The following is a 24,007-nucleotide window of genomic DNA, read 5'->3' on the forward strand; positions in this document are numbered from 1 at the left end:
TTTGTATTATTATGAAGTCTGCCCTTATCTAAACAACTAGCTACAACTTGTCTTGCATATAGGTCATACATACTTGTGGATAGTTATTAATAACCACTTCAATGACCCCTGGGGGTCCGTGGACCACAGTTAGAAAACTGTTCTATTGAAATTACTGTATGTCCCACAATAGTTGTTTTCCCGACAACTTTTGAATAATACATCCTAACAAATGGTAACTTCTATGTTTACCAGAGTAGGAAAAAAAGCTATAGCAGTAATGGGTCAGACTCGTCTCAGACGCAATAAACCACAGGATGAGGCATAAAGTGAGTGGTTGACTGACATTGACTGTATTTATTGGACTGACATTGAGAAAGTGAAAAGAACCAAACCAAAGAGGTTATTTTTATTTGGACTTTTACAATGTTAACCCTCAGGATTCAAATAACAAGCCGCCTGTGCTCACGTATTTCATGCGGGCTCAATTACCTTTCTTCTTTTCTTCCACAAGTTCCACTACGACCATGCACTCTTTCATCCTGACAGACAGTGTAAACGTGATTTATCAACACTCCAATAACTTGACATTCGAGCAGGTTGTGGGACTGCTGTGGGTTCAAAATGAGACACACCTGAAATGTATAGGCCAGTGGTTCCCAAAGTGGGGTCCGGGGACCCCAGGGGTCCTTGAGGGAGTAGCAGGGGTCCCCCCAGCTAATGATAGTTAGGAACCAAATGGGCCCTTTATGGGACTGTAACTCTGAGAGTGTACAAATGGAACCAAATGGACTTATGGGTCTGTACTCTGTAGCTCTGATAGAGAACCAATGGAACCAAATTATGGTTGTAGGCTACACTCTCAGAGTTAAATTAACATTGATTTTACAATATAAATTGGGGGTCCCAGAGATAGAAAGGCCAAAATGGGGGTCTGTAGGCTACACTATAATGACTAATGTATATGTCAAACTGAGGGTCATTGAAATTAAACGGCTTGAGAATCACTGATAGAGCCTCTCATGGGGGTCCTTGGCATATCTTTTCAAATGGGGGTCCGCGGGCTAATTAGTGTCAATTTTGGGGTCCTTGACAATTGACATGAAAAGGTTTGGGAACCGTATAGGCTGTAGCTCAGGCAGACAAAAAGTGTTCAGGTAATTGCATTTCCAGCCAGCTGGTTTAACACAATTATCATGACTGCAGCATTTCTTTGAATGAAATCCTGCAGAATATAGAAAGTAGCCTACACGTGGATGGTTGTTCTGGAATTTGGAAATGAGCATGAAACTTAACTATATCACCACTTGCAAATCTTTCGGAGCGTTTTATCAGTGTAAATAAACAAATAAACAAATAAAATAAAATACATAGATAAAAGTTATAAAACTCATAACAGACGTCGCCAATCAATACTTACCCATGTGAAAGATCTTCTTTTAAAACCTTCAGAATGCACTGCTAGGCTACGGAAGAATAACAATCCATGCTTCAAGTAGGGAGGTTACCGATAGAGTCCAATGGAAGAAATTGTTAAAATATATAACGATAATATAATTATGCGTCAATGCGTGTCTGTGGGTAAATCAGTGCTCCTCGTCTGGCAGTGCTTGACAACTGGATGTGTGATCCTACTCCTAAACATAACTTGCTCCTACCCGAGGAAATGTCAAGTGTGGCCTCTTGTGGCGAGTTGCGGAATTGCAATTGATTGATTAATTTATTAACAGTTTACACTTTACAGAATTACAGTAGCCTACATTTTAAATACAACTCAATACAAAAACTGTTAATTGTGAGTGGACGACACCATAAAGCAACACTTGTTTACAATAGGGCCCAGTGGGCCCACCATAGAGGAGGTAAAAGAAACAGTGAGGGGGGAGGGTGGGCGGTGGGTTTTTTTTTAAGGAGTCAAGGGATTTGCATGTCTTAATGACTGTTGGTAGGGCGTTCGCTGAAATGAATTTAGTCCCTTGTTTGTGCCTAATCTGGATTGCACATGGTTTGTTGAACTCCCTCTGGTGTTGTGGTTGTGAACTTTGTTGACATTTAATAGTAATTCGTTTTTCAAATACATTTTCCGTACATGTACCCTGTAATGTATGTATAAAACCAAGAACATTGAACAACAAGAAACTGAGTACTCAACCCCAGTACTTTAACTATTCTTCCTGTGGAGTGTGGACCAGTTGTTGTAAAGTCTGTCTCAGTAGGCTACTGTGTGAAAAGATACTCAAGTAAAGTACAAATACCTAAAAAGTAAATGTTCTAACTGCTCTACTTGACACCACTGGGGGTCAGAGCTATAAGGGCCTTAGGAGGGAATCGGGCTAGAAAGTGATAGGCTACAAGCCAATGGTTTTATTGTTTTTAATTTGGACTTTTACGATAGCCTGGAATCTGGATTCAAACAAGTTGCATACGCCTGTTAAATTTCCTTTCCTCTTTTTTCTCACTAATAAAAAGGGGACTATAACTTCTGACAGTAATTTTACCATTGTGTCACTGCAAATGTGCTTAATCAATCTAAAAATATCTTTCAAGTAAGATTCTAACAAGAATTCTAACAGAAATAGGTAGGCTACGTCTGTGTGGTGTAGTTGGTTCAACATCAGACACACCTGGGCAGTATTTCAGAACATTTATTAATAGACAAATTATGAATGCAAACAAGTAAAAAAGTGGGTGAAATTCGTTTTTGTACATAAAACAAAGAAAGGAAAAGAAGAAAGTTTAGAGCGCTTTTGCCACAAAAAGTACAAGTAAAGGGTACGTTTCAGATATTTAGAAGCTTGTTTCACAGACGGCACAGCTCTTATCTTATTTACAATACAAGGAGTTTCAGATATTCACAAGCATTTTCACAATGGCACAGCCGTCTCTTTGTTTATTTACAGGCTTTACAGCTGTACAACCAAGGGGTCTTTTCATAACAGTACCTAAGACAATATATAAGGTGCGTGAGCAGCAGTGGTTCCCTATGGAGACACAAAGGAGACTTTGCGTGTTCATTTGGTGCCGAGCAACTATATGGGAGTCCAACCCAATACAATTCAGGTGATTTCATTAATACATTGTGGAGCTAATTAGTGGCAGCTGGTGTAGTTTGTTAAAATAACCCCTTTCACTTTGTAGTCAAGGATTGTCAGAAACTAGAGAACTGAGAAAAATCCCAACTCACCACCTGTGATACTTTTGTCATGTCCAGACCCTATGGACCCTACTTCCAAATGACTCCTGGAGGAAATGTTAAGTCTGACCTCTTGTGAGGAGTTGTGGAACTGCAGTTGGTTTGGAAATGTTAGTTCCACACACAGACACTGTACTTTCCACACACACACAAACACAGAAACTTTGCAAACTAATACTTAGTTGATCTGCTCTGTACTTGGTCTGTTCAGTTTCCCCACTACACAACATCTCTTATGTTTTATGCAGAGTCAAACAGATCCCTGTCAGGTGGAGCCTGGTGATGTGTGGCTGCTGGAGGCCTTGTGGAGCCCGATGTTGCCTGGCAGCTGGAGGCCTGCCCTGGGGTAGCCTGCCTGATGGAGGCCTGGTGTAGCCTTGCTGCTGGAGGCCTAGTGTAGCCTGATGTTGCCTGGCAGGTGGAGGCCTAGTGGAGCCTGAAGCACCTTGTCTGGCCTGTAGGCCTGCCCTGGTAGCCTTGCTTCTGGAGGCCTGGTGTAGCCTGGCTGTTTTAGGCCTTGTGGGGACTGCATGTTGCCTGGCAGCTGGAGGGCTGCCCTGGGGTAGCCTGCCTGCTGGAGGCCTGAAGTAGCCTTGCTGCTGAAGTCCTGCCCTGTGGTAGCCTGGCTGCTTGCGGAGCCTGGTGTTGACTGGCTGCAGGCTGTTTTAGTGCCTGGTGTTTGAATGCGAAGGCTGCCTAGGTGAAACCTGGTGGCAGCAGGCTAACCAAGGCTAACAATGAGCCTGGGCCTCACCCATGAGGTAGCTGGGCTCAAGCAAGGGCTCAATCCAGATCCAGACATTAAAATTCCAGTTTAGATCAAAAAGATATAGTTAAAAAAAGACCACCTACACTGATAAAACTTGGATAAAAAAATACAAAGTATTGTTCGAATTTAGTGGATTATTACCACAACACTGCTGCTCTCAGTCAAAGCGCATGCTGCTCAAATTGATCTTGACATTTTCTAGTTTGGACTTTGGACTTTGGACATTGGTCTTCGGACTTGGAGTTGGACGTTGCCGAATCTCATTTTGTGGGAATAAAGGCTCCTTTGTCCTAAAAAGGGAGGGAGGCATTAAAGTTAAAACTGTTCCAAAACTTAATAAACCACCACCTCATCTATTTCATGCATGAGAAGTTGAATTCATTTGCATATCAGGTCAGCAGTGAAGGGGAAATGTGACTGTGAACACAGAATCTTCAGGACAAAGATGGTAAAGTAGTTTTCAGTCCATCCCAAAACTATACACGAGACTAATTAGCTCACTTTGTGAGAAGACGTGCTATGATCTTGTAGATCGGCTATTTTCACTATTTTTAAAGATAATAAAGACTAAAACTAAGGACATTTCTCTCTGATTTTAGTTTGTTTTGTAAGCACACAAAACACTTTTATTTGATGTTTTTATTATTATTATTATTATTATAGTTTTAGTTATTTTGTTAGTTACTGAGCTGCAGTACTGTAGGTTGTACTGTATGCATTTATAATAATGATCTACCGATCAAATTGTTTGCAGCCTATACCCGTTTGCAGCCCACCTATCAAATTGTTTGCAGCTAACAGGCTTTATCTTCACTGGACTGCAACAAGTCAATCACCAGCAGAACCACAACAAGCCCACCAACTAGCTTTAGACTTAGTCTTAGGGTACGGTCACAAATGTTCATCAAAGTTCAATTCCATGCGAGGCAAGTGATGTGAATCTGTTTCAAAATAGACTACAAAATTGAAAGCTAATGTGTATTCGGCCGGTCTATATGATTGTAACAGTTAGCAAAGAGAGTATATCATCTCTGGCTTCAATTGTTCACATCTTGCAGTGGGTGATGTCATTAGTCCAGCTAATATTTGTTCATGTGATGAATTTATCAGTTGCTGATGACCAGGATTTAACGAATACACCAAAATGCAAAGTGTGTATAGTAGACCAATGGACGGATAGACAGACAGTAAGAATTTGTCTTACTCTTGTTGTTGTTTGTTTGTCTTGTTTGTTTGTAGTGTCTGTTTATTTTCAGGGTCATTGATCCTCCTAAAAGAGAAATTAGAAACCCCAACAGGTTAGCCACGTAATGTTCAGAAACCATCTCAGGCTTGGCTGAGCTAAAACTCTCATAGAATGTTACCTTGTTGCTTGTTGTTGATATCTGAAGACATGAAATCCAACACCAACTACGATGAGTCCAACAACAAAGGCAGCAACAGAGAAAAAACCCATTTCTGTGGGGGAAAATATGAGGAATGTTTATGTCCTACAATGAAAACACTCGAGATCAACGAACACACTGATGAACAAGAACTTACTGAAACCACTCTTATCTGCTTCAGATTTCTCAATCACACCTGGGAAAAGAAAGTATCATAGAGCAATTAGTAACATTATCTATCTATCTGACAATCCATTCAGCTACACTACAGTAAATAGCAAAGGAAGGTCACTAACCGTCCATGAACCTATGTTATTGACCTAGAACCTTAACCACTTGTCTTAAACCCTATACTCTGTCGACTGGTGTCTCTAGTCTACACCAAATCTCTTCTGCAAAAAATAGCAGATCTACAAGCTCACAAGATGTTGTCTTGCAACCCACTGTGAACTCATACTCCTACTTTTGGCCTTTATTGATTACAAGTTACAAGTGGAGATAGACCGAAAAGAGGGAGAGAGAAGGGGAAAGACATGCAGCAAAGGCCGTCATGAACGGGACTCAAACACGCGACGCGCTGTCAGGCCAGAGCCTATGTGGCATGAGCCTGGACCACTTGGCCAGCGGGCGTCCCTTAGCCGAATGTTCACCCTAGAATAAGGACGCTATGGTTCATGTGGTTAAATCAAATAGTGGAAAAAACACATCTCTCACTCACCACCACATGGAGCTTGTTTATCAGAATTTATCAGCACTTCCTTGGAAACCCCGGAGTGGAGCCGCACCACACAGCGGACCTGGACCTGCTTGGTGTTACTGCAGAAGCAGAACCTTTCCAACGTGACAGTGCTGTTCACTGTGACGGTACCGTCAGCGTTGGCTGCATGGACGCTGGAGTAGTTTGAAGATCCTTCATGCCTGGGTACCTCCAGTATAACTGTCGGAGCGGGACGGGACACAGCCGAGCAGGACACAACCATTTGCTCTGTGCCATTAGATTTTGTGACGCGTAATGTGAGTTCAGGTTGCTCTGAAAAACATTTGATAGGAATTCAATTTAATTTCACATTTTCTTAATTGTGAGGACAGGCCTTTTGTACATTTACTCGCCAACTCCTAACCCCCTTTGTATCCATGTCATTTTTACATACATGAAAAACAAGGGCACACATACAAAGGACCACAAAGTTCTTACCATAAACTGTGAGACAGGTTTTTGTATAGATGGCTCCTTCGGGGTAGGCATTAAATAAACACCTGTAGCAGCACTTGTCTGCTTTGGTCACATTCTTGAGCACTATGGTACTATTCTGCAGTCCTGTGTCTACAAACTCCACTTTCCCCTGAAAGGGAGGGTTGATCTTGGTGCCAAAACGTTTGTTACAGGTGGCAACATCCTCTGTTCCTCCTGGGGTTATTTTCTGCCAAGTAACTTGAAGGACGTTCTTGGATTGTGTGAGTTGGCAGGTGAAACGGGCCTCCTCTCCCACCAAGGCCATTACAGGATCTTGTGTTCGTATTATCTCTGACAGACCTATGTGGAGAAGGTGACAGTTATAAGTGCATGCAATGTATAACATAAATAATTTGCATACGAGATGCATGTGTGTGTGTGTGTGTGTGTGTGTGTAAGATGATGAACCACACAATCTCCAAAGTTGGCCACTTTAATGTATCGTCCAGTTCCCCAGCATCCAACCATAGATGCATGCCAAGATTGGGCAGGGCATCAACTTTTAGGGCACTATCTTACACAAGTGTCATTGCTAGTGTACAACCGACACAGCTGTCATTTTCTACAACAGCGCCCATGTTGTATAATTATTAATTACCAAATGTAACCTAATTGTGCTCATCTGTGCAAGTTGGTCTTAAAATAAGGTGAGTCTGTCATCTTAGGTACAGACTACAAAGATAAGTGTTTTTGGTACTTTGCACACACACACACACACACACACACACACACACACACACACACACACACGTACACACACCATGCATAACTTCCTCTTCAAAATAAGAGCCACATGCCTGTAATGAATGATTAGTCAACACTAGTTTTATTTCCAAGTCTACTTACAGAACATTAACATCACATCTGAGTTCCTTTAGAATGCCTGTCAGATTTCTCTACATAACTGCCTCAGCTGTTGGTGCGCAAATGCGCCTTGCATGCATTTGATCTACGCAAAACATTTTGACGACGTATGCGCACTGGCGCATCGGTTGTGTGCCCCCCTGATTATTAATAACATCTAAAGATGTAAACACAACATGAACATAGTACTCTTATTATGCATATAGCATTCTCGCCGAGAAATATTTTCGAGTTAAAAAAAGGGAACACACACACACACACACACACACACACTGTTAAATAAGTGAAGTCTTATTAAATATATTGTCATTGTCCATGGCATTTAGCATAATACAATGTTTGGGTTTTTTCCCCAATCGGTCTGGGTTTTGCTGCTTTGTCATTTTACATTGACAATATTGACATGTCTATTGCAGCAGTTATAACTTATAAGGCTAGTTGAATACAAAGTCAGAGGCACTCAGTGTAATCTTATACAAATATGACATTAACACAACATTTTACATACCGGTGACAAAGATTAACGTGAAACCAGATCAACTTGAAATGGCGTCTCCGTCGTCCTAGTAACGGCCGATGTTCCATTGTGGTCCTACACGGACCCTACACTGCGTAGCTGTCCTCGTCAATGCCAACTTATCAAAACATACCGATCTGATTCTGGTTTGGATTAAGAAGCGTCGGGGAGACGGACGGACACTCACATTGCGTTGTGGTTGCACACCCTTTAGCCCTGTATTTTGTTGTTGTGATTGTTGTTGAGAAACAGGAAGACACTCTTCTTCCTGTGACTGTCTATGTACAACAATTCGTTTTATAAATGCAACTATGAGTAAACATATGTGTCACATACATTAACTATGCAGCCCATGTAATGCGTCAATATAAACGCATCGATGAAAGAATAAATACATACCGTAAATAAATGAATGTTTTTTTCTGACGGGGTTCGAACTTGGTCCTCCGTTTGTCGGCATAAAGTTCCCCAGTCATGGAGCATATGCCTACTACAGTGAGCCATTCTAGCCATGACAATTTGTAATCGTAATCAAATCATAGGTTATAAAAGCAGCCATCACAACTCAAAACGAACTGGGAATTGAATCAACTTGAAATCTCAGCAGATTCACACCGATTTCCAAAACTGTTTAATAAGCCTACAGATTGTTTTTAACATCACCATCTCACCATCATCACCTATATAAGTTCACCTTATGGTAATTAATGTTATACAGGCCACATAGAAATAGTAAATATGATGCATGATAGGTTAAAGTAACAATTTCTTTATAACATGACCTAAATATGCCCAAAAGCCACATTACACTGACGTGACTTGGTCAGTCAATGTGCTCCAAATTATCAAAGCGAATGGTGCTAATGTTTCAGTTTCACACACAATATTCTGCCCATTTAAAGCGTCAAAATAAACGCATCAACGGATGGATGAATATAAATAAAAGGCTCTCATCATGGGATTCGAAGTTTTGAACTGTCAGCACCTGTGCACCAGTCAGAAGCAACGTGCGCCATTCTATACACACTATCTGTTATCGGCACCTCAACAGGGCCAATATGGGTATACTGGCATACTCAGTGTTTCAGTATGTGATAATGTCACTGATGTCAATGACGGAGGCGCGCCGTGTCTGGTGGCCTTGAGCCACGTGAGGCACCGCCGAGCGAGGCGCTAGCCGAGCGAGTCGCCGTGCCGAGCGTTGCGACGGCCACCAGACCCGACTCAGCGCCGTCCGAGTTACGTCCCGATAGGCAGAGAATAGTATATATTAGTAGCCCTTAGTTTCCATGCGCCGACAATAGAGTTGGAAATGACACATTCAGCCAAACTAGGCTCCAGACTTCCCAAAACAGGTCAGGCTCCTACTTGGCCTCACCCCTAGAACCCACCTCACCCCTGCCCATTGACAGGCTGGAATGGCTTAGGATCGACGACAGAGTTTCTGCAAACTGTTAAATAAATATTTCAATCAATCAATCAATCAGAAAGTGAGAACAAATAAAATATTTAAAAAAACATGGTAGCCTACAGAATCTTGCTTTTTGAAAACAAAAACGATGCCAAAGACCAAATAAAATTGGGATAGAAGGAATAAAGGTAGGCCTATAGACAGAGGAGCCAGGGGCCTCAGTCATTCAGTGGTGTTGATATCTCAAGTTAATCTATTCTGTTGTTTTGAGTTGTGATAACTGGATTTGTACTCTATGAGTTATTTACTGTTCAGAGATGAAGTGCACATAATGGCACACTGGGCTATGCTTCAGACTGGTGTGCTCCTGCTGACATTGGGAGGAGTTCGAATCCTGTGAGATGTTGACAATTATTTATTTATTTATTTATTCAGTCATCCGTTCATGATGCGTTTATTTTGACGCTTTAAATGGGCAGAATATTATGTGTGAAACTGAAACATTAACACCATTCGCTTTGATAATTTGGAGCACATTGACTGACCAAGTCACGTCAGTGTAGCTTTTGGGCATATTTAGGTCATGTTATAAAGAAATTGTTACTTTAACCTATCATGCATCATATTTACTACTTCTATGTGGCCTGTATAACATGAATTACCATAAGGTGAACTTATATAGGTGATGATGGTGAGATGGTGATGTTAAAAACAATTCTGTAGGCTTATTAAACAGCCGTTTTGGAAATCGGTGTGACGAAAGAGATTTCAAGTTGATCTAGTTCCCAGTTCGTTTTGAGTTGTGATGGCTTCTTTTATAACCTATGATTTGATTATGATTACAAAATGTCATGGCTAGAATGGCTCAATGTAGTAGGCATACGCTCCATGACTGGGGAACTTTATGCCGACAAACGGAGGAGAAAGTTCGAACCCCGTCAGAAACAAACGTTTATTTATTTATTCATTCATTCATCGATGCGTTTATTGTTACGCTGCTTACGCATTACATGGGCTGCATACTATAGGCTACTCCAACAATGGTGATAGGTGCATTTCTAAAATGTAGCCAGGCTATAGTATTGTTTGTAGATAGACAGTCACAGGAAGACGGGGTTGTCTTCCTGTTTTAATAACAACAAAACATACGGCTAGCCTGAGTAGCCTCGGTCCCAGGCTTATACTGATCTGCCGCTATCGCAATGTGAGTGTCCGTCTGCCCAAGAATCGGATCGGATAACGGATTGGGTATGTGTTGGCATTGTGAAAGAAAAAAAGTGGCATTTGCGAGGACAGCTACGCATTCTGTCGCCGTTAGAACATCTGCCGTTTCCACGGCGACGGATAACGTCATTTCATTTTGATCTGATTTCATCCAAATCGGATACACCGGTATACATTTATGTGTAAGCGTCTGTGTCATTCAGTTCACCTACCTTCTGATAAGCCTACCAGTATAAAAACAGCAAACTGCGTCCGTGTGATTATGAGAAGATGAACCATTTCTCTCTGGAGGTTTGAATTGCCCTGGTACAGGGCTTACAGCGAGTCTCTCTCTGTAAGCCCTGGACCAGGGCTAGACGTTTGAAATTCAAACATTGTTCAAACCTCCAGAGAATGGCTCATTCAAACAAAGTTGTTTGGGGGCGTGGAGATTGGTGCGCACGCACTCGTGCGTCAACCAAGGTGTCAACAGTCAACCAGTCCAGTGTTGAAAGTGAAAGTAGGCTATAAAGGTAAGCTGATATGCCTATCTCACAGCCATGTTAAAAGACCTACATTTAGAAGCCATAAACAACGCTTTTTCTGAAGGTAAACTTTATTCTATTTGGTTTAGTGGTCTTAACATCTGGTTTTCTTCATAATATTGGTGTTTTAGTGCAGAGAAAGCAGGTAGGGATGTAGCTCTGGTCCATTACTCATGGACTGTCAAGGGTTCAGCCTCCAGGAAGAAACCCTAAATACAAAGTTATTACACCATTGCACATAAAAAACGACTCCAGGGTGTCAACATGTACAAGGAGACCATATTCAAACGTTGTTCTCTTGCAGTAGGCTACTACCGGTACACAACACTCATGAAAAATACCTGAGTGCCACACAGGCTGTTATGCTTTTGAAGTACCAGAACCTCAAAGGGCCTATCCCTTCAATACAAATCTGAAATCTGTAGTCTAAATGGGACAAGTGCATGGAAGCATGATGCACAGAACGCATTATTGCACATTTGAGTATTGTAGCACCAACTACATGGCCATTTAGCAGGCAATCCTATCCTGAGTGGCTGAGTAGCCTTGTTAACCAACAGCTATAGGCAGGCACTGGGGGTACAATTTTTGTTTATTTAATTTAATTTAATTTGTAACCCATTTTTCACAGGGTGCCAATTGCCTATAAGATGTAATCCTGGGCGCTACTATCCATCTGCTAACCTGGGGAGAGCCCAAAACTGAGCTCTATGGTTCCTTCAATCAATCTTTTTTATATAGCACATTTCAGACAGTGCAGTTCAAAGTGCTTTAAAGTAAGAGCAAAAATATAACAAGAAAGAGCAAAACACAACATGAGAGCATCAACTAAATATAGAAAGTAGCCTACACGTGGATGGTTGTTCTGGAATTTGGAAATGAGCATGAAACTTAACTATATCACCACTTGCAATTCTTTCCGAGCGTTTTATCAGTGTAAATAAACAAATAATATAATAAATAAATAATAATAATATTTAATAATAAATAATAAAATACATAGATAAAAGTTATGAAAGTTTGAAAACTCAAACTCAACTCAACAGACGTCGCCAACTGTCAATACTTACCCAATACCCATGTGAAAGATCTTCTTTTAAAACCTTCAGAATGCACTGCTATAGGCTACGGAAGAATAACAAATAACAATCCATGCTTCAAGTAGGAGGTTACCGATAGAGTCCAATGGAAGACTATAAAATTGTTAAAATATATAACGATAATATAATTATGCGTCAATGCGTGTCTGTGGGTAAATCAGTGCTCCTCGTCTGGCAGTGCTTGACAAATTATTTTCGCTCCTATGCCACCAAAATGTGTAACGCCCTACCAACAGTCATTAAGACATGTGAATCCCTTGACTCCTTCAAAACCGCTCTCAAAGGGCACCTACGGATGGCTGCAATTCGAAACTGGCCTCTGTAAAATCTGAATCCCCCCCACCCCCCCCATTTTCCCATGTATATTGTATCTTTTCCCTTTTTTGCTTCCCATTATGATGAATTACTGTTCTGTTCTTTAGCTACATAGAAATGTCTATTTGTATGTCTCTAAATGTTTGTATGTCTTTAAATGTTTTGATGAATTGAACAATGTGGACCCTGTTGTAAACAAGTGTAATGCTTAATTGGGTCGTCCACTCACAGTTGACAGTCTTTGTATTGAGTTTGTGCTTAAAATGTACTGTAAATTCTACAAACTGTTAATAAATATTTCAATCAAATTTTCAAAAAAACAACTGGATGTGTGATCCTACTCCTAAACATAACTTGCTCCTACCTGAGGAAATGTCAAGTGTGGCCTCTTGTGGCGAGTTGCGGAATTGCAATTGATTGATTCATTTATTAACAGTTTACAGAATTACAGTAGCCTACATTTCAAATACAACTCAATACAAAAACTGTTAACTGTGAGTGGACGACACCATAAAGCCACACTTGTTTACAATAGGGCCCACCATAGAGGAGGTAAAAGAAACAGGGGAAAAGGGGTGGGCGGTGGGGATTCAGATTTTACGGGGTGGCATAGGAGTGAAATGAATTTAGTCCCTTGTTTGTGCCTAATCTGGATTGCACATGGTTTGTTGAACTCCCTCTGGTGTTATGGGTGTGGACTTTGTTGACATTAGTAATTCGTTTTTCAAACGCATATTCTGTACATGTACCCTAATATATGTAAAACCAAGAACATTGAACAACAAGAAACTGAGTACTCTTTTTTCTCACTAATAAAAAATAACTATAACTTCTGACAGTCATTTTATCATTGTGTCACTGCAAATGTGCTTAATCAATCTAAATATATCTTTCAAGTAAGATTCTAACAAGAATTCTAACAAAAATAGGTAGGCTACGTCTGTGTGGTGTAGTTGGTTCAACATCAGACACACCTGGGCAGTATTTCAGAACATTTATTAATTCAATTATGAGTAAATTACAAGTAAAAAAGTGGGTGAAATTCGTTTTTGTACATAAAACAAAGAAAGGAAAAGAAGAAAGTTTAGAGCGCTTTTGCCACAAAAAGTACAAGTAAAGGGTACGTTTCAGATATTTAGAAGCTTGTTTCACAGACGGCACAGCTCTTATCTTATTTAAAATACAAGGAGTTTCAGACATTCACAAGCATTTTCACAATGGTACAGCCGTCTCTTTGTTTATTTACAGGCTTTACAGCTGTACAACCAAGGGGTCTCTTTTCCACAAAATACAATTTCAGTACCTAAGACAATATATAAGGTGCATGAGCAGCAGTGGTTCCCTATGGAGACACAAAGGAGACTTTACATGTTCATTTGGTGCCGAGCAACTATATGGGAGTCCAACCCAATACGATTCAGGTGATTTCATTAATACATTGTGGAGCTAATTAGTGGCAGCTGGTGTAGTTTGTTAAAATAACCTCTTTCACTTTGTAGTCAAGGATTGTCAGAAACTAGAGAACTGAGAAAAATCCCAACTCACCACCTGTGATACTTTTGTCATGTCCAGACCCTATGGACCCTACTTCCAAATGACTCCTGGAGGAAATGTTAAGTCTGACCTCTTGTGAGGAGTTGTGGAACTGCAGTTGGTTTGGAAATGTTAGTTCCACACACAGACACTGTACTTTACACACACACACACAAACACAGAAACTTTGCAAACTAATACTTAGTTGATCTGCTCGGTACTTGGTCTGTTCAGTTTCCCCACTACACAAAATCTCTTATGTTTTATGCAGAGTCAAACAGATCCCTGTCAGGTGGAGCCTGGTGATGTGTGGCTGCTGGAGGCCTTGTGGAGCCCGATGTTGCCTGGCACCTGTAGGCCTGCCCTGGGGTAGCCTTGCTTCTGGAGGCCTGGTGTAGCCTGGCTGTTTTAGGCCTTGTGGGGACTGCATGTTGCCTGGCAGCTGGAGGGCTGCCCTGGGGTAGCCTGCCTGCTGGAGGCCTGAAGTACCCTTGCTGCTGGAGGCCTAGTGGAGCCTGATGTTGCCTGGCTGCTGAAGTCCTGCCCTGTGGTAGCCTGGCTGCTTGCGGAGCCTGGTGTTGACTGGCTGCAGGCTGTTTTAGTGCCTGGTGTTTGAATGCGAAGGCTGCCTAGGTGAAACCTGGTGGCAGCAGGCTAACCAAGGCTAACAATGAGCCTGGGCCTCACCCATGAGGTAGCTGGGCTCAAGCAAGGGCTCAATCCAGATCCAGACATTAAAATTCCAGTTTAGATCAAAAAGATATAGTTAAAAAAAGACCACCTACACAACACTGATAAAACTTGGATAAAGAATACAAAGTATTGTTCGAATTTAGTGGATTATTACCACAACACTGCTGCTCTCAGTAAAAGCTGCTGCTCAAGTTGATCTTGACATTGTCTAGTTTGGACTTTGGACTTTGGACATGGGTCTTTGGACTTGGACTTGGACGTTGCCGAATCTCATCTTGTGGGAATAAAGGCTCCTTTGTCCTAAAAAGGGAGGGAGGCATTAAAGTTAAAACTGTTCCAAAACTTAATAAACCACCACCTCATCTATTTCATGCATGAGAAGTTGAATTCATTTGCATATCAGGTCAGCAGTGAAGGGGAAATGTGACTGTGAACACAGAATCTTCAGGACAAAGATGGTAAAGTAGTTTTCAGTCCATCCCAAAAGGGAACTACCCATAGATCCGAAGTCCCGTTAGTCCAAACATGCACTGCTCCCGTGCTTGCGGTTAGGTTTAGGTTTGCTCCCGTGCTTGCGGTTAGGTTTAGGTTAGGGTTAGAGATAGGGATAGTAATTTCGGAACAATGAACCTTCTGACTAATGACACAGCACCCCCAAAACTATACACGAGACTAATTAGCTCACTTTGTGAGAAGACGTGCTATGATCTTGTAGATCGGCTATTTTCACTATTTTTAAAGATAATAAAGACTAAAACTAAGGACATTTCTCTCTGATTTTAGTTTGTTTTGTAAGCACACAAAAACTTTTATTTTATGTTTTTATTATTATTATTATTATTATTATAGTTTTAGTTATTTTGTTAGTTACTGAGCTGCAGTACTGTAGGTTGTACTGTATGCATTTATAATAATGATCTACCGATCAAATTGTTTGCAGCCTATACCCGTTTGCAGCCCACCTATCAAATTGTTTGCAGCTAACAGGCTTTATCTTCACTGGACTGCAACAAGTCAATCACCAGCAGAACCACAACAAGCCCACCAACTAGCTTTAGACTTAGTCTTAGGGTACGGTCACAAATGTTCATCAAAGTTCAATTCCATGCGAGGCAAGTGATGTGAATCTGTTTGAAAATAGAAAGCTAATGTGTATTCGGCCGGTCTATATGATTGTAACAGTTAGCAAAGAGAGTATATCATCTCTGGCTTCAATTGTTCACATCTTGCAGTGGGTGATGTCATTAGTCCAGCTAATATTTGTTCATGTGATGAATTTATCAGTTGCTGATGACCAGGATTTAACGAATACACCAAAATGCAAAGTGTGTATAGTAGACCAATGGACGGACAGACAGACAGTAAGAATTTGTCTTACTCTTGTTGTTGTTTGTTTGTCTTGTTTGTTTGTAGTGTCTGTTTATTTTCAGGGTCATTGATCCTCCTAAAAGAGAAATTAGAAAACCCAACAGGTTAGCCACGTAATGTTCAGAAACCATCTCAGGCTTGGCTGAGCTAAAACTCTCATAGAATGTTACCTTGTTGCTTGTTGTTGATATCTGAAGACAACTCCAACTACGATGAGTCCAACAACAAAGGCAGCAACAGAGACAAAACCCATTACTGTGGGGGAAAATATGGAGGAATGTTTATGTCCTACAATGAAAACACTCGAGATCAACGAACACACTGATGAACAAGAACTTACTGAAACCACTCTTATCTGCTTCAGATTTCTCAAACACACCTGGGAAAAGAAAGTACATATCATAGAGCAATTAGTAACATTATCTATCTATCTGACAATCCATTCAGCTACACTACAGTAAATAGCAAAGGAAGGTCACTAACCGTCCATGAACCTATGTTATTGACCTAGAACCTTAACCACTTGTCTTAAACCCTATACTCTGTCGACTGGTGTCTCTAGTCTACACCAAATCTCTTCTGCAAAAAATAGCAGATCTACAAGCTCACAAGATGTTGTCTTGCATCCCACTGTGAACTCATACTCCTACTTTTGGCCTTTATTGATTACAAGTTACAAGTGGAGATAGACCGAAAAGAGGGAGAGAGAAGGGGAAAGACATGCAGCAAAGGCCGTCATGAACGGGACTCAAACACGCGACGCGCTGTCAGGCCAGAGCCTATGTGGCATGAGCCTGGACCACTTGGCCAGCGGGCGCCCCTTAGCCGAATGTTCACCCTAGAATAAGGACGCTATGGTTCATGTGGTTAAATCAAATAGTGGAAAAAACACATCTCTCACTCACCACCACATGGAGCTTGTTTATCAGAATAAATGACCATGGACACTTCCTTGGAAACCCCGGAGTGGAGCCGCACCACACAGCGGACCTGGACCTGCTTGGTGTTACTGCAGAAGCAGAACCTTTCCAACGTGACAGTGCTGTTCACTGTGACGGTACCGTCAGCGTTGGCTGCATGGACGCTGGAGTAGTTTGAAGATCCTTCATGCCTGGGTACCTCCAGTATAACTGTCGGAGCGGGACGGGACACAGCCGAGCAGGACACAACCATTTGCTCTGTGCCATTAGATTTTGTGACGCGTAATGTGAGTTCAGGTTGCTCTGGAAAACGAAAACATTTTTCAAACATTTGATAGGAATTCAATTTCATTTCACATTTTCTTAATTGTGAGGACAGGCCTTTTGTACATTTACTCGCCAACTCCTAACCCCCTTTGTATCCATGTCATTTTTACATACATGAAAAACAAGGGCACACATACAAAGGACCACAAAGTTCTTACCATAAACTGTGAGACAGGTTTTTGTATAGATGGCTCCTTCGGGGTAGGCATTAAATAAACACCTGTAGCAGCACTTGTCTGCTTTGGTCACATTCTTGAGCACTATGGTACTATTCTGCAGTCCTGTGTCTACAAACTCCACTTTCCCCTGAAAGGGAGGGTTGATATGGGTGCCAAAACGTTTGCTACAGGTGGCAACATCCTCTGTTCCTCCTGGAGTTATTTTCTGCCAAGTAACTTGAAGGACGTTCTTGGATTGTGTGAGTTGGCAGGTGAAACGGGCCTCCTCTCCCACCAAGGCCATTACAAGATCTTGTGTTCGTATTATCTCCGACAGACCTAGTATGTGGAGAAGGTGACAGTTATAAGTGCATGCAATGTATAACATAAATAATTTGCATACGAGATGCATGTGTGTGTGTGTGTGTAAGATGATGAACCACACAATCTCCAAAGTTGGCCACTTTAATGTATCGTCCAGTTCCCCAGCATCCAACCATAGATGCATGCCAAGATTGGGCAGGGCATCAACTTTTAGGGCACTATCTTACACAAGTGTCATTGCTAGTGTACAACCGACAGCTGTCATTTTCTACAACAGCGCCCATGTTGTATAATTATTAATTACCAAATGTAACCTAATTGTGCTCATCTGTGCGAGTCGATCTGTCATCTTAGGTACAGGCTACAAAGATAAGTGTTTTTGGTACTTTGCACACACACACACACACACACACACACACACACACACACACACACACACACACACACACACACACACACACACGTAATGAATGATTAGTCAACACTAGTTTTTATTTCTAAGTCTACTTACAGAACATTAACATCACATCTGAGTTCCTTTAGAATGCCTGTCAGATTTCTCTACATAACTGTCTCAGCTGTTGGGTGCGCAAATGCGCCTTGCATGCATTTGATCTACGCAAAACATTTTGACGACGTATGCGCACTGGCGCATCGGTTGTGTGCCCCCCCTGATTATTAATAACATCTAAACATGTAAACACAACATGAACATAGTACTCAATACTTATTATGCATATCGCATTCTCGCCGAGAAATATTTTCGAGTTAAAAAAAAGGGAATACACACATACACACATTGTTAAATAAGTGAAGTCTTAATAAATATATTGTCATTGTCCATGGCATTTAGCATAATACAATGTTTGGGTTGTTTTCCCGCAACATGGTAGCAAAATAAACATTAAAAAATACAGATTTTGATGTTTATTTTGATAGTTTATTTTAGCCAATGACAGCTCGTTTTTCTGGGAGAAAATCCACCATCTCTATTTTCATGATTGGTTGTTGGTACAAAGGAAGTGACCATATTTGGATCAGACCACAGTCAGCTCGAGGTCCAGTCCAGACCATACAAGGTCCAGACCATAGAGCAGTGGCGTCAACTCCGGGGGTGCACAGGAGCAGAAGAACCCACTGGCAAAATAATAACACAACACAACGGCTCTTTTAAGAGCTAATAGCAGCCAGCCGCAGCGCAAATATGCGTGGCTGCACCCACTGCCGTTATAGGAACCTTCCGCCACTGCCATAGAGTATACTATAAGGTCCAGACCATGATGGTCCAGACATAGAGTTATACTCTAAGGGTCCAGACCATTCCACTGACACGGAGCAAGACAGGAACGCCCAAAAACGTCACATCCGGGTTATTTTTTTACCCTGGGCAGAATTTTCTATGGCTGCCAATGCAACTTTTTCCAATCCTTAATCACATAGGCCTACGGACAAACTATGCCGATAATATCTAACTTGCGGAGGTAGCGTGCCTTGTCCACGGGCAACAGATCTTTCAACGTATGGCATTGCAAATACGTTTGATAATCGCTACTCTGCGCAATATTGTTTTGGAAATGCCGCAAATTGCATTGCAGTGAACGAGAGCAAATCACAACTTGGTGGTGACTCCGCCCTGAATACGCGTCTTTTAAAGGCCGTTTTCTCAAAATGAGTTTTCCTCATACCTGGGACAAAGAATCTCCACTTCAGTTGAACTCACATACACCAAACGTTCCAGTCTTATTCATAACTATATTCCGCAGAAATTTACAGAGAGATTCACAGCCTTCACATTTTATACCTAAAAACATGCCGAAAATTGTTTTTTTTTATGCCTGTTGACACTATTTTCTGATTTGTGGAGTGATAATTAGAGATATCTAAAATCCCATCTGTAATTTTCTTTGTCTCTAATGTGTCAACAAAATTAAATGATAATTTTGAACCTGGCTTTATCCGATCTTCAGATTTATCGTCCCGAAAGGTATGCAAATTAGCGCATATAATGCCTAATTTGCATATTTAAACATATAATTTCAGAAAACTTGTAATACAAAAAATCTTAGTTTTAATATAAGTAATCAACTGGATAAGTTTCATTGTGATAGCTATTATTTAACTTTTTTCCCCTATTCACCTGTAGTGTCTCACCTTAAATACAAAGTCAGAGGCACTCAGTGTAATCTTATACAAATATGACATTAACACAACATTTTACATACCGGTATACATTTATGTGTAAGCGTCTGTGTCATTCAGTTCGCCTACCTTCTGATAAGCCTACCAGTAGAAAAACAGCAAACTGTATCCGCGTGATTATGAGAAGATGAACCATTTCTCTCTGGAGGTTTGAAGAATGTTTGAAATTCAAACTTAATTTTGCCCTTTCACCGCAGTCACTATAGAGGGTATTGTAGATTAAAATACGGTCAAAATGAACATAAGAGGACGTCGGCTGGTACTAGAATGCTTGAATTTTGTATAGGCAAAAGAAATGGTACAGAAAAAAATGCAATGGATTAGTTTGGTTAGTCAATGGCTAATACGGCAAACTAGGCTGAGACTTTTCTTTCTTCTCCGTCCGAGATTTTGGGTATTGGAATTTAGCTATTAGCTAAATTCCAATACCCAAAATCTCGGACACTCGCTCACTCCCACTCGGTCACTCGGGGTCATTCCAGCGTGACCCGGAAATGGTTAACGTTCCGATTGTTAAAGCGCTCCATCGAGGAGGAGAGGAGAGTCGAGTGGAGGAGCCGAGTGAGCTCTCCGAGACCGCATAGAGCGAGTGTACATCAGGTGCAGGCTCGGTGGGGTATTTTGTCTCCTCGCAGCGGATTTCCGCATCACGTGTACATGTTTTTTTTCCTTCTCCAGTGACATAAGTCCGCCTCCTCCACATGTGGCACAGAAAACACTGATGAAACCCGATACTGTGCACCCCCCCCCCCCCATCCACTAGCTGCCGGCCGGCTGACTGGCTGAAGTCGCCGACCCAACGGCCAACACACACATGCACGCACTGTTCAACTGTTTGTTGAAGAGACACATTTTCGCTGAATGAATAGAGCTTCAGAATGATAAAGTAGCCTATCTAGCCTACTTATGTGAAAGTGAAAGGACCACAACAAGCCACTGGCTTTATTGCGTTGTGTGATATAAGCATAATAAAAGTAGGATATATAAATTATGCCGGCTATATTGTGCGCACCTCAAAAGCTATAGTTAATTTATCTCTGTGCATGCCTGAATGCACAGACTGCTATGAATGACGGTGACAAAAATGAAAAAAATATTTATTTATATGTGGACAGTGGACTGAACTGAATATGTAAGTCAGAGAGACTATACCTAATTCCTATTATAGTGTCCGTTATTTGCAAAGACCGCGGAGGAGGACTGACTGTCGGAGAGGGGGGGGGGGGTGATTTATACGTGTGCGCATCCTGGCGCTTATTCACTATTTCAGGAATAAATAGCCTTGCCTTGCACATGTTACCAATACATACACATTGGCCTCGGTTACAAAATGATGAATTGTCTATTCTGCACTGTACGGCTCTGTTCGATGATCCAGCTGTGTGACACCACTTTTGCTTTGGCAACGTATGTTTTCCCATGCCAATAAAGCCCTTTGAATTGAATTGAATTGATACCATAGACTGTAAAAAATAGATTGATACACGTCATTAGTGATCGCGGATTGTGCCGTCGCTTTGAAATGACAGCGTAGTACATTCCGATTCCAGAGGAAAATTCGACCACCACTCTGTCCTCGCATAGAATCCTCTCCTCCTCCTCTCCTCCTCGCTGGGGGCGGAGCCGAGGAGAGTTTCTTAGTAGGGGAGACGGGGGTAATGTGAGACACTTTTTTACATTTGCTCCCCTGTAGGCGAGCTAAAATTATATATCAGTCAAATTTACATATTTCCCATTCATTTGGGATGTTTCCTAAAAATGGAAATGATTAGAATGAATCCAAGACAAGGGGCAGTGAAAATATGATTGTTTTACAAAAAGTGGTCAGGTGTCTCACTTTACCCCAGGGCTGGGGTAAAGTGAGACAGACCAGCAAAATCAATGGGGTAAAGTGAACCACTTATTCTTTTCACTTTAAAACTACCATAAAAACACTTGTTTTAACAGTTAGAACACTGACAGCTAGCTTGACAACCACACATTCCAAAACTAATGTCAGACTAGTAACAGAATCATGGGAATTGGTCATTAACCACATTTTCTTTCTAAACACTTGAAAGTAAGTCTGAACAGAATCAAAGACAACATTCTGTAATTCAAAATGTTTTAATTTTAATGATTAGAACACAACACACACGCACACAATTCACATCTCTACAAAAAGCAACATTTGCTAAAAGAGATAAACGTTTCTCTCGGTCGAGGTTTCCCCCCATTTAACCCATTAAGACCGGGAATGTATCTGTGTCACTTTAGCATAGTAGACAGCAATTGGGTTTGGAACACTTGACCCTTAGAGCAGGCTAGTAGGGGCTCAGCACCATCAGAACCAGCTAGAACAGCTACAGCTACAACTAGGCCTACTCTACATTCCAGCCCTGAAGGTTACAGTTTGTAAATACATCAACGATGTGATTATAATCCATTTCTAATGGATGAAGCCTTGGCCTGGAAGAGAGGTTATCAGGTGGTCTCCAAACGTCTTAGAGTGTTTCAACCCTCAACAACTACACTCTCCAGTTGGCGGGTCAGCAGTGATTTGGCCAAGTCACTGCCCCTCTCCTCCATGCCCCCAGCTATAGACAAATCTGTGGAGGGGCGCCCCGGGCACAGCCATCACCGAGGTGAAACCAGCTATATCATTGGCCACACCCGGCCAACAGGGAGCGCAGTGACCTGCTGGCCAGGTGCAGCAAACCAGTGCTGACCACACCCCAGCGACCACCTCGCCCAGGGAACCCCCCGAAGATCCGCCCACTGTCCTTTCTGTCATGCCTGAACCAACAGGAGGCTCCCTCGGCCTTGTGTGTTCTTGGGGGACTGCAGGCACTGAGGTCTCTAGGACTATGGTTTGCCTCATGCCTAGGGTTCTCCTACATCTCACTGTTCGTCTGTGCGGTGTGCATGTGTCCATCCTTGTCCAGTGTCCACACTTAGCCTTACTCTGGTGTATTTGAGTCAAAGAAGCCTTCTCTGAGTCGGTGTCACTGGCATTGTTGTTGTCGTTGAATCTGTCCTATCAGGTCTCCCTTCCTCCCCTCCTCTCGGGAGACTCTGGGGGTATTGCTTATTTGTACGTTCTGTAGCTTGCTTGGTGCCCTCTTGCGAGTGCTGCGACAGGGGTTGCTGGCCCCTGTTACCCCGCCAGACTTTCCTGGAGGTCAGCTGTCTCTCCAGCGTCACTGACCTTCCTCGGTTGCCATCCAGACTTTCCTGGAAGTCACTGGTTTCTAAAGGTGAGGATTTGCTCTCTCTGTGTGGTTCCTCCACGCTGTTTAGGTTGTGGCAGCTTCTTCGCCACATCACATTTCAGAACATGTGCCACATCGTTTTCCTTTATAGCAAATGTGGGTCTCTCCCATGCTTTCGTGTTTCCCAGGATTCTTCTGATAATTTGTGCAATTGTGCATATATTTCTGGTGTATTATCTTCTTTTCTGCCTTGCTCTCAGCGGCTGCCTTCTCAATCTCTACAAGGGCGGTTCCACCCCAGGTTGTCTTTCTGGTGTATCTTGGCATTTTCTACAATGTTTATGACATAGAAAATAAAACATATGCAATGTAATATTAGATTAAAATATGTTTAAGACTGAACTTAACTTGTGCCTCATGGTGGGGTAATGTGAGACAGTGTCTCGCTTTACCCCAGAGCATTTGTCTCACTTTACCCCACACCCACATTTTGGTAAACAGGACCTCTTTTAGCAATTCAGGCTAATCTTCAGCTAGCAGCAATCTCATGGATGTATATGATGGTAGTTCATCAACATGTATGATTTAAGTTTTTCTACCTGAATTAATTTGCTTTGACACAACAGCTGATTATGTTGACGACAAGAAAATTAACTTTTACATGCAAAAAACATATTTTTGTGAAAAAAACATGCTTACCACAGCACAATAAGGTCCTCTCCTCCATGGCAGGTAGGAAATGGGAGGGGCTTCAACATATAATGGTCACATGACACAAA

General features: G+C 41.8%; 3 protein-coding genes across 3 annotated transcripts in view; all 3 read right to left on the reverse strand.

The window, feature by feature from the left end:
* LOC310854048 (OX-2 membrane glycoprotein-like) overlaps positions 1 to 12,355 on the reverse strand; it is a 34,432-nt gene extending 22,077 nt beyond the window's left edge. Inside the window, exons 1-2 of the mRNA XM_083758526.1 lie at positions 12,248 to 12,355; positions 1,400 to 1,468 (exon numbers count right to left, since the gene is read on the reverse strand). The gene's annotated coding sequence lies outside the window, so the exon portion shown is untranslated. The remainder of the gene's footprint in view (positions 1 to 1,399; positions 1,469 to 12,247) is intronic.
* On the reverse strand, positions 4,099 to 10,883 carry LOC310853954 (nectin-1-like; the record flags this gene model as incomplete). Its single annotated transcript, XM_083758428.1, has 7 exons — positions 10,789 to 10,883; positions 6,522 to 6,860; positions 6,045 to 6,356; positions 5,484 to 5,522; positions 5,306 to 5,399; positions 5,146 to 5,211; positions 4,099 to 4,231 (listed from the first exon to the last, which is right to left on the reverse strand). The coding sequence occupies exons 1-7, from the start codon at positions 10,853 to 10,855 to the stop codon at positions 4,099 to 4,101; spliced, it is 1,050 nt and encodes a 349-aa protein (XP_083614554.1). The 5' UTR covers positions 10,856 to 10,883.
* Positions 12,356 to 14,911: 2,556 nt separating the features above from the next.
* On the reverse strand, positions 14,912 to 17,672 carry LOC310853955 (uncharacterized protein; the record flags this gene model as incomplete). The annotated part of the gene is made up of 6 exons (XM_083758429.1): positions 17,515 to 17,672; positions 17,015 to 17,332; positions 16,450 to 16,488; positions 16,280 to 16,364; positions 16,120 to 16,185; positions 14,912 to 15,041 (listed from the first exon to the last, which is right to left on the reverse strand). Exons 2-6 carry the CDS (start codon positions 17,280 to 17,282, stop codon positions 14,912 to 14,914), a joined length of 588 nt encoding a protein of 195 aa, XP_083614555.1. The 5' UTR covers positions 17,283 to 17,332; positions 17,515 to 17,672.
* Positions 17,673 to 24,007: the final 6,335 nt, after the last annotated feature.

This window comes from Protomyctophum parallelum (genome assembly GCF_964188405.1).
Source record: "Protomyctophum parallelum genome assembly, chromosome: 23".
Taxonomy (NCBI): domain Eukaryota; kingdom Metazoa; phylum Chordata; class Actinopteri; order Myctophiformes; family Myctophidae; genus Protomyctophum; species Protomyctophum parallelum.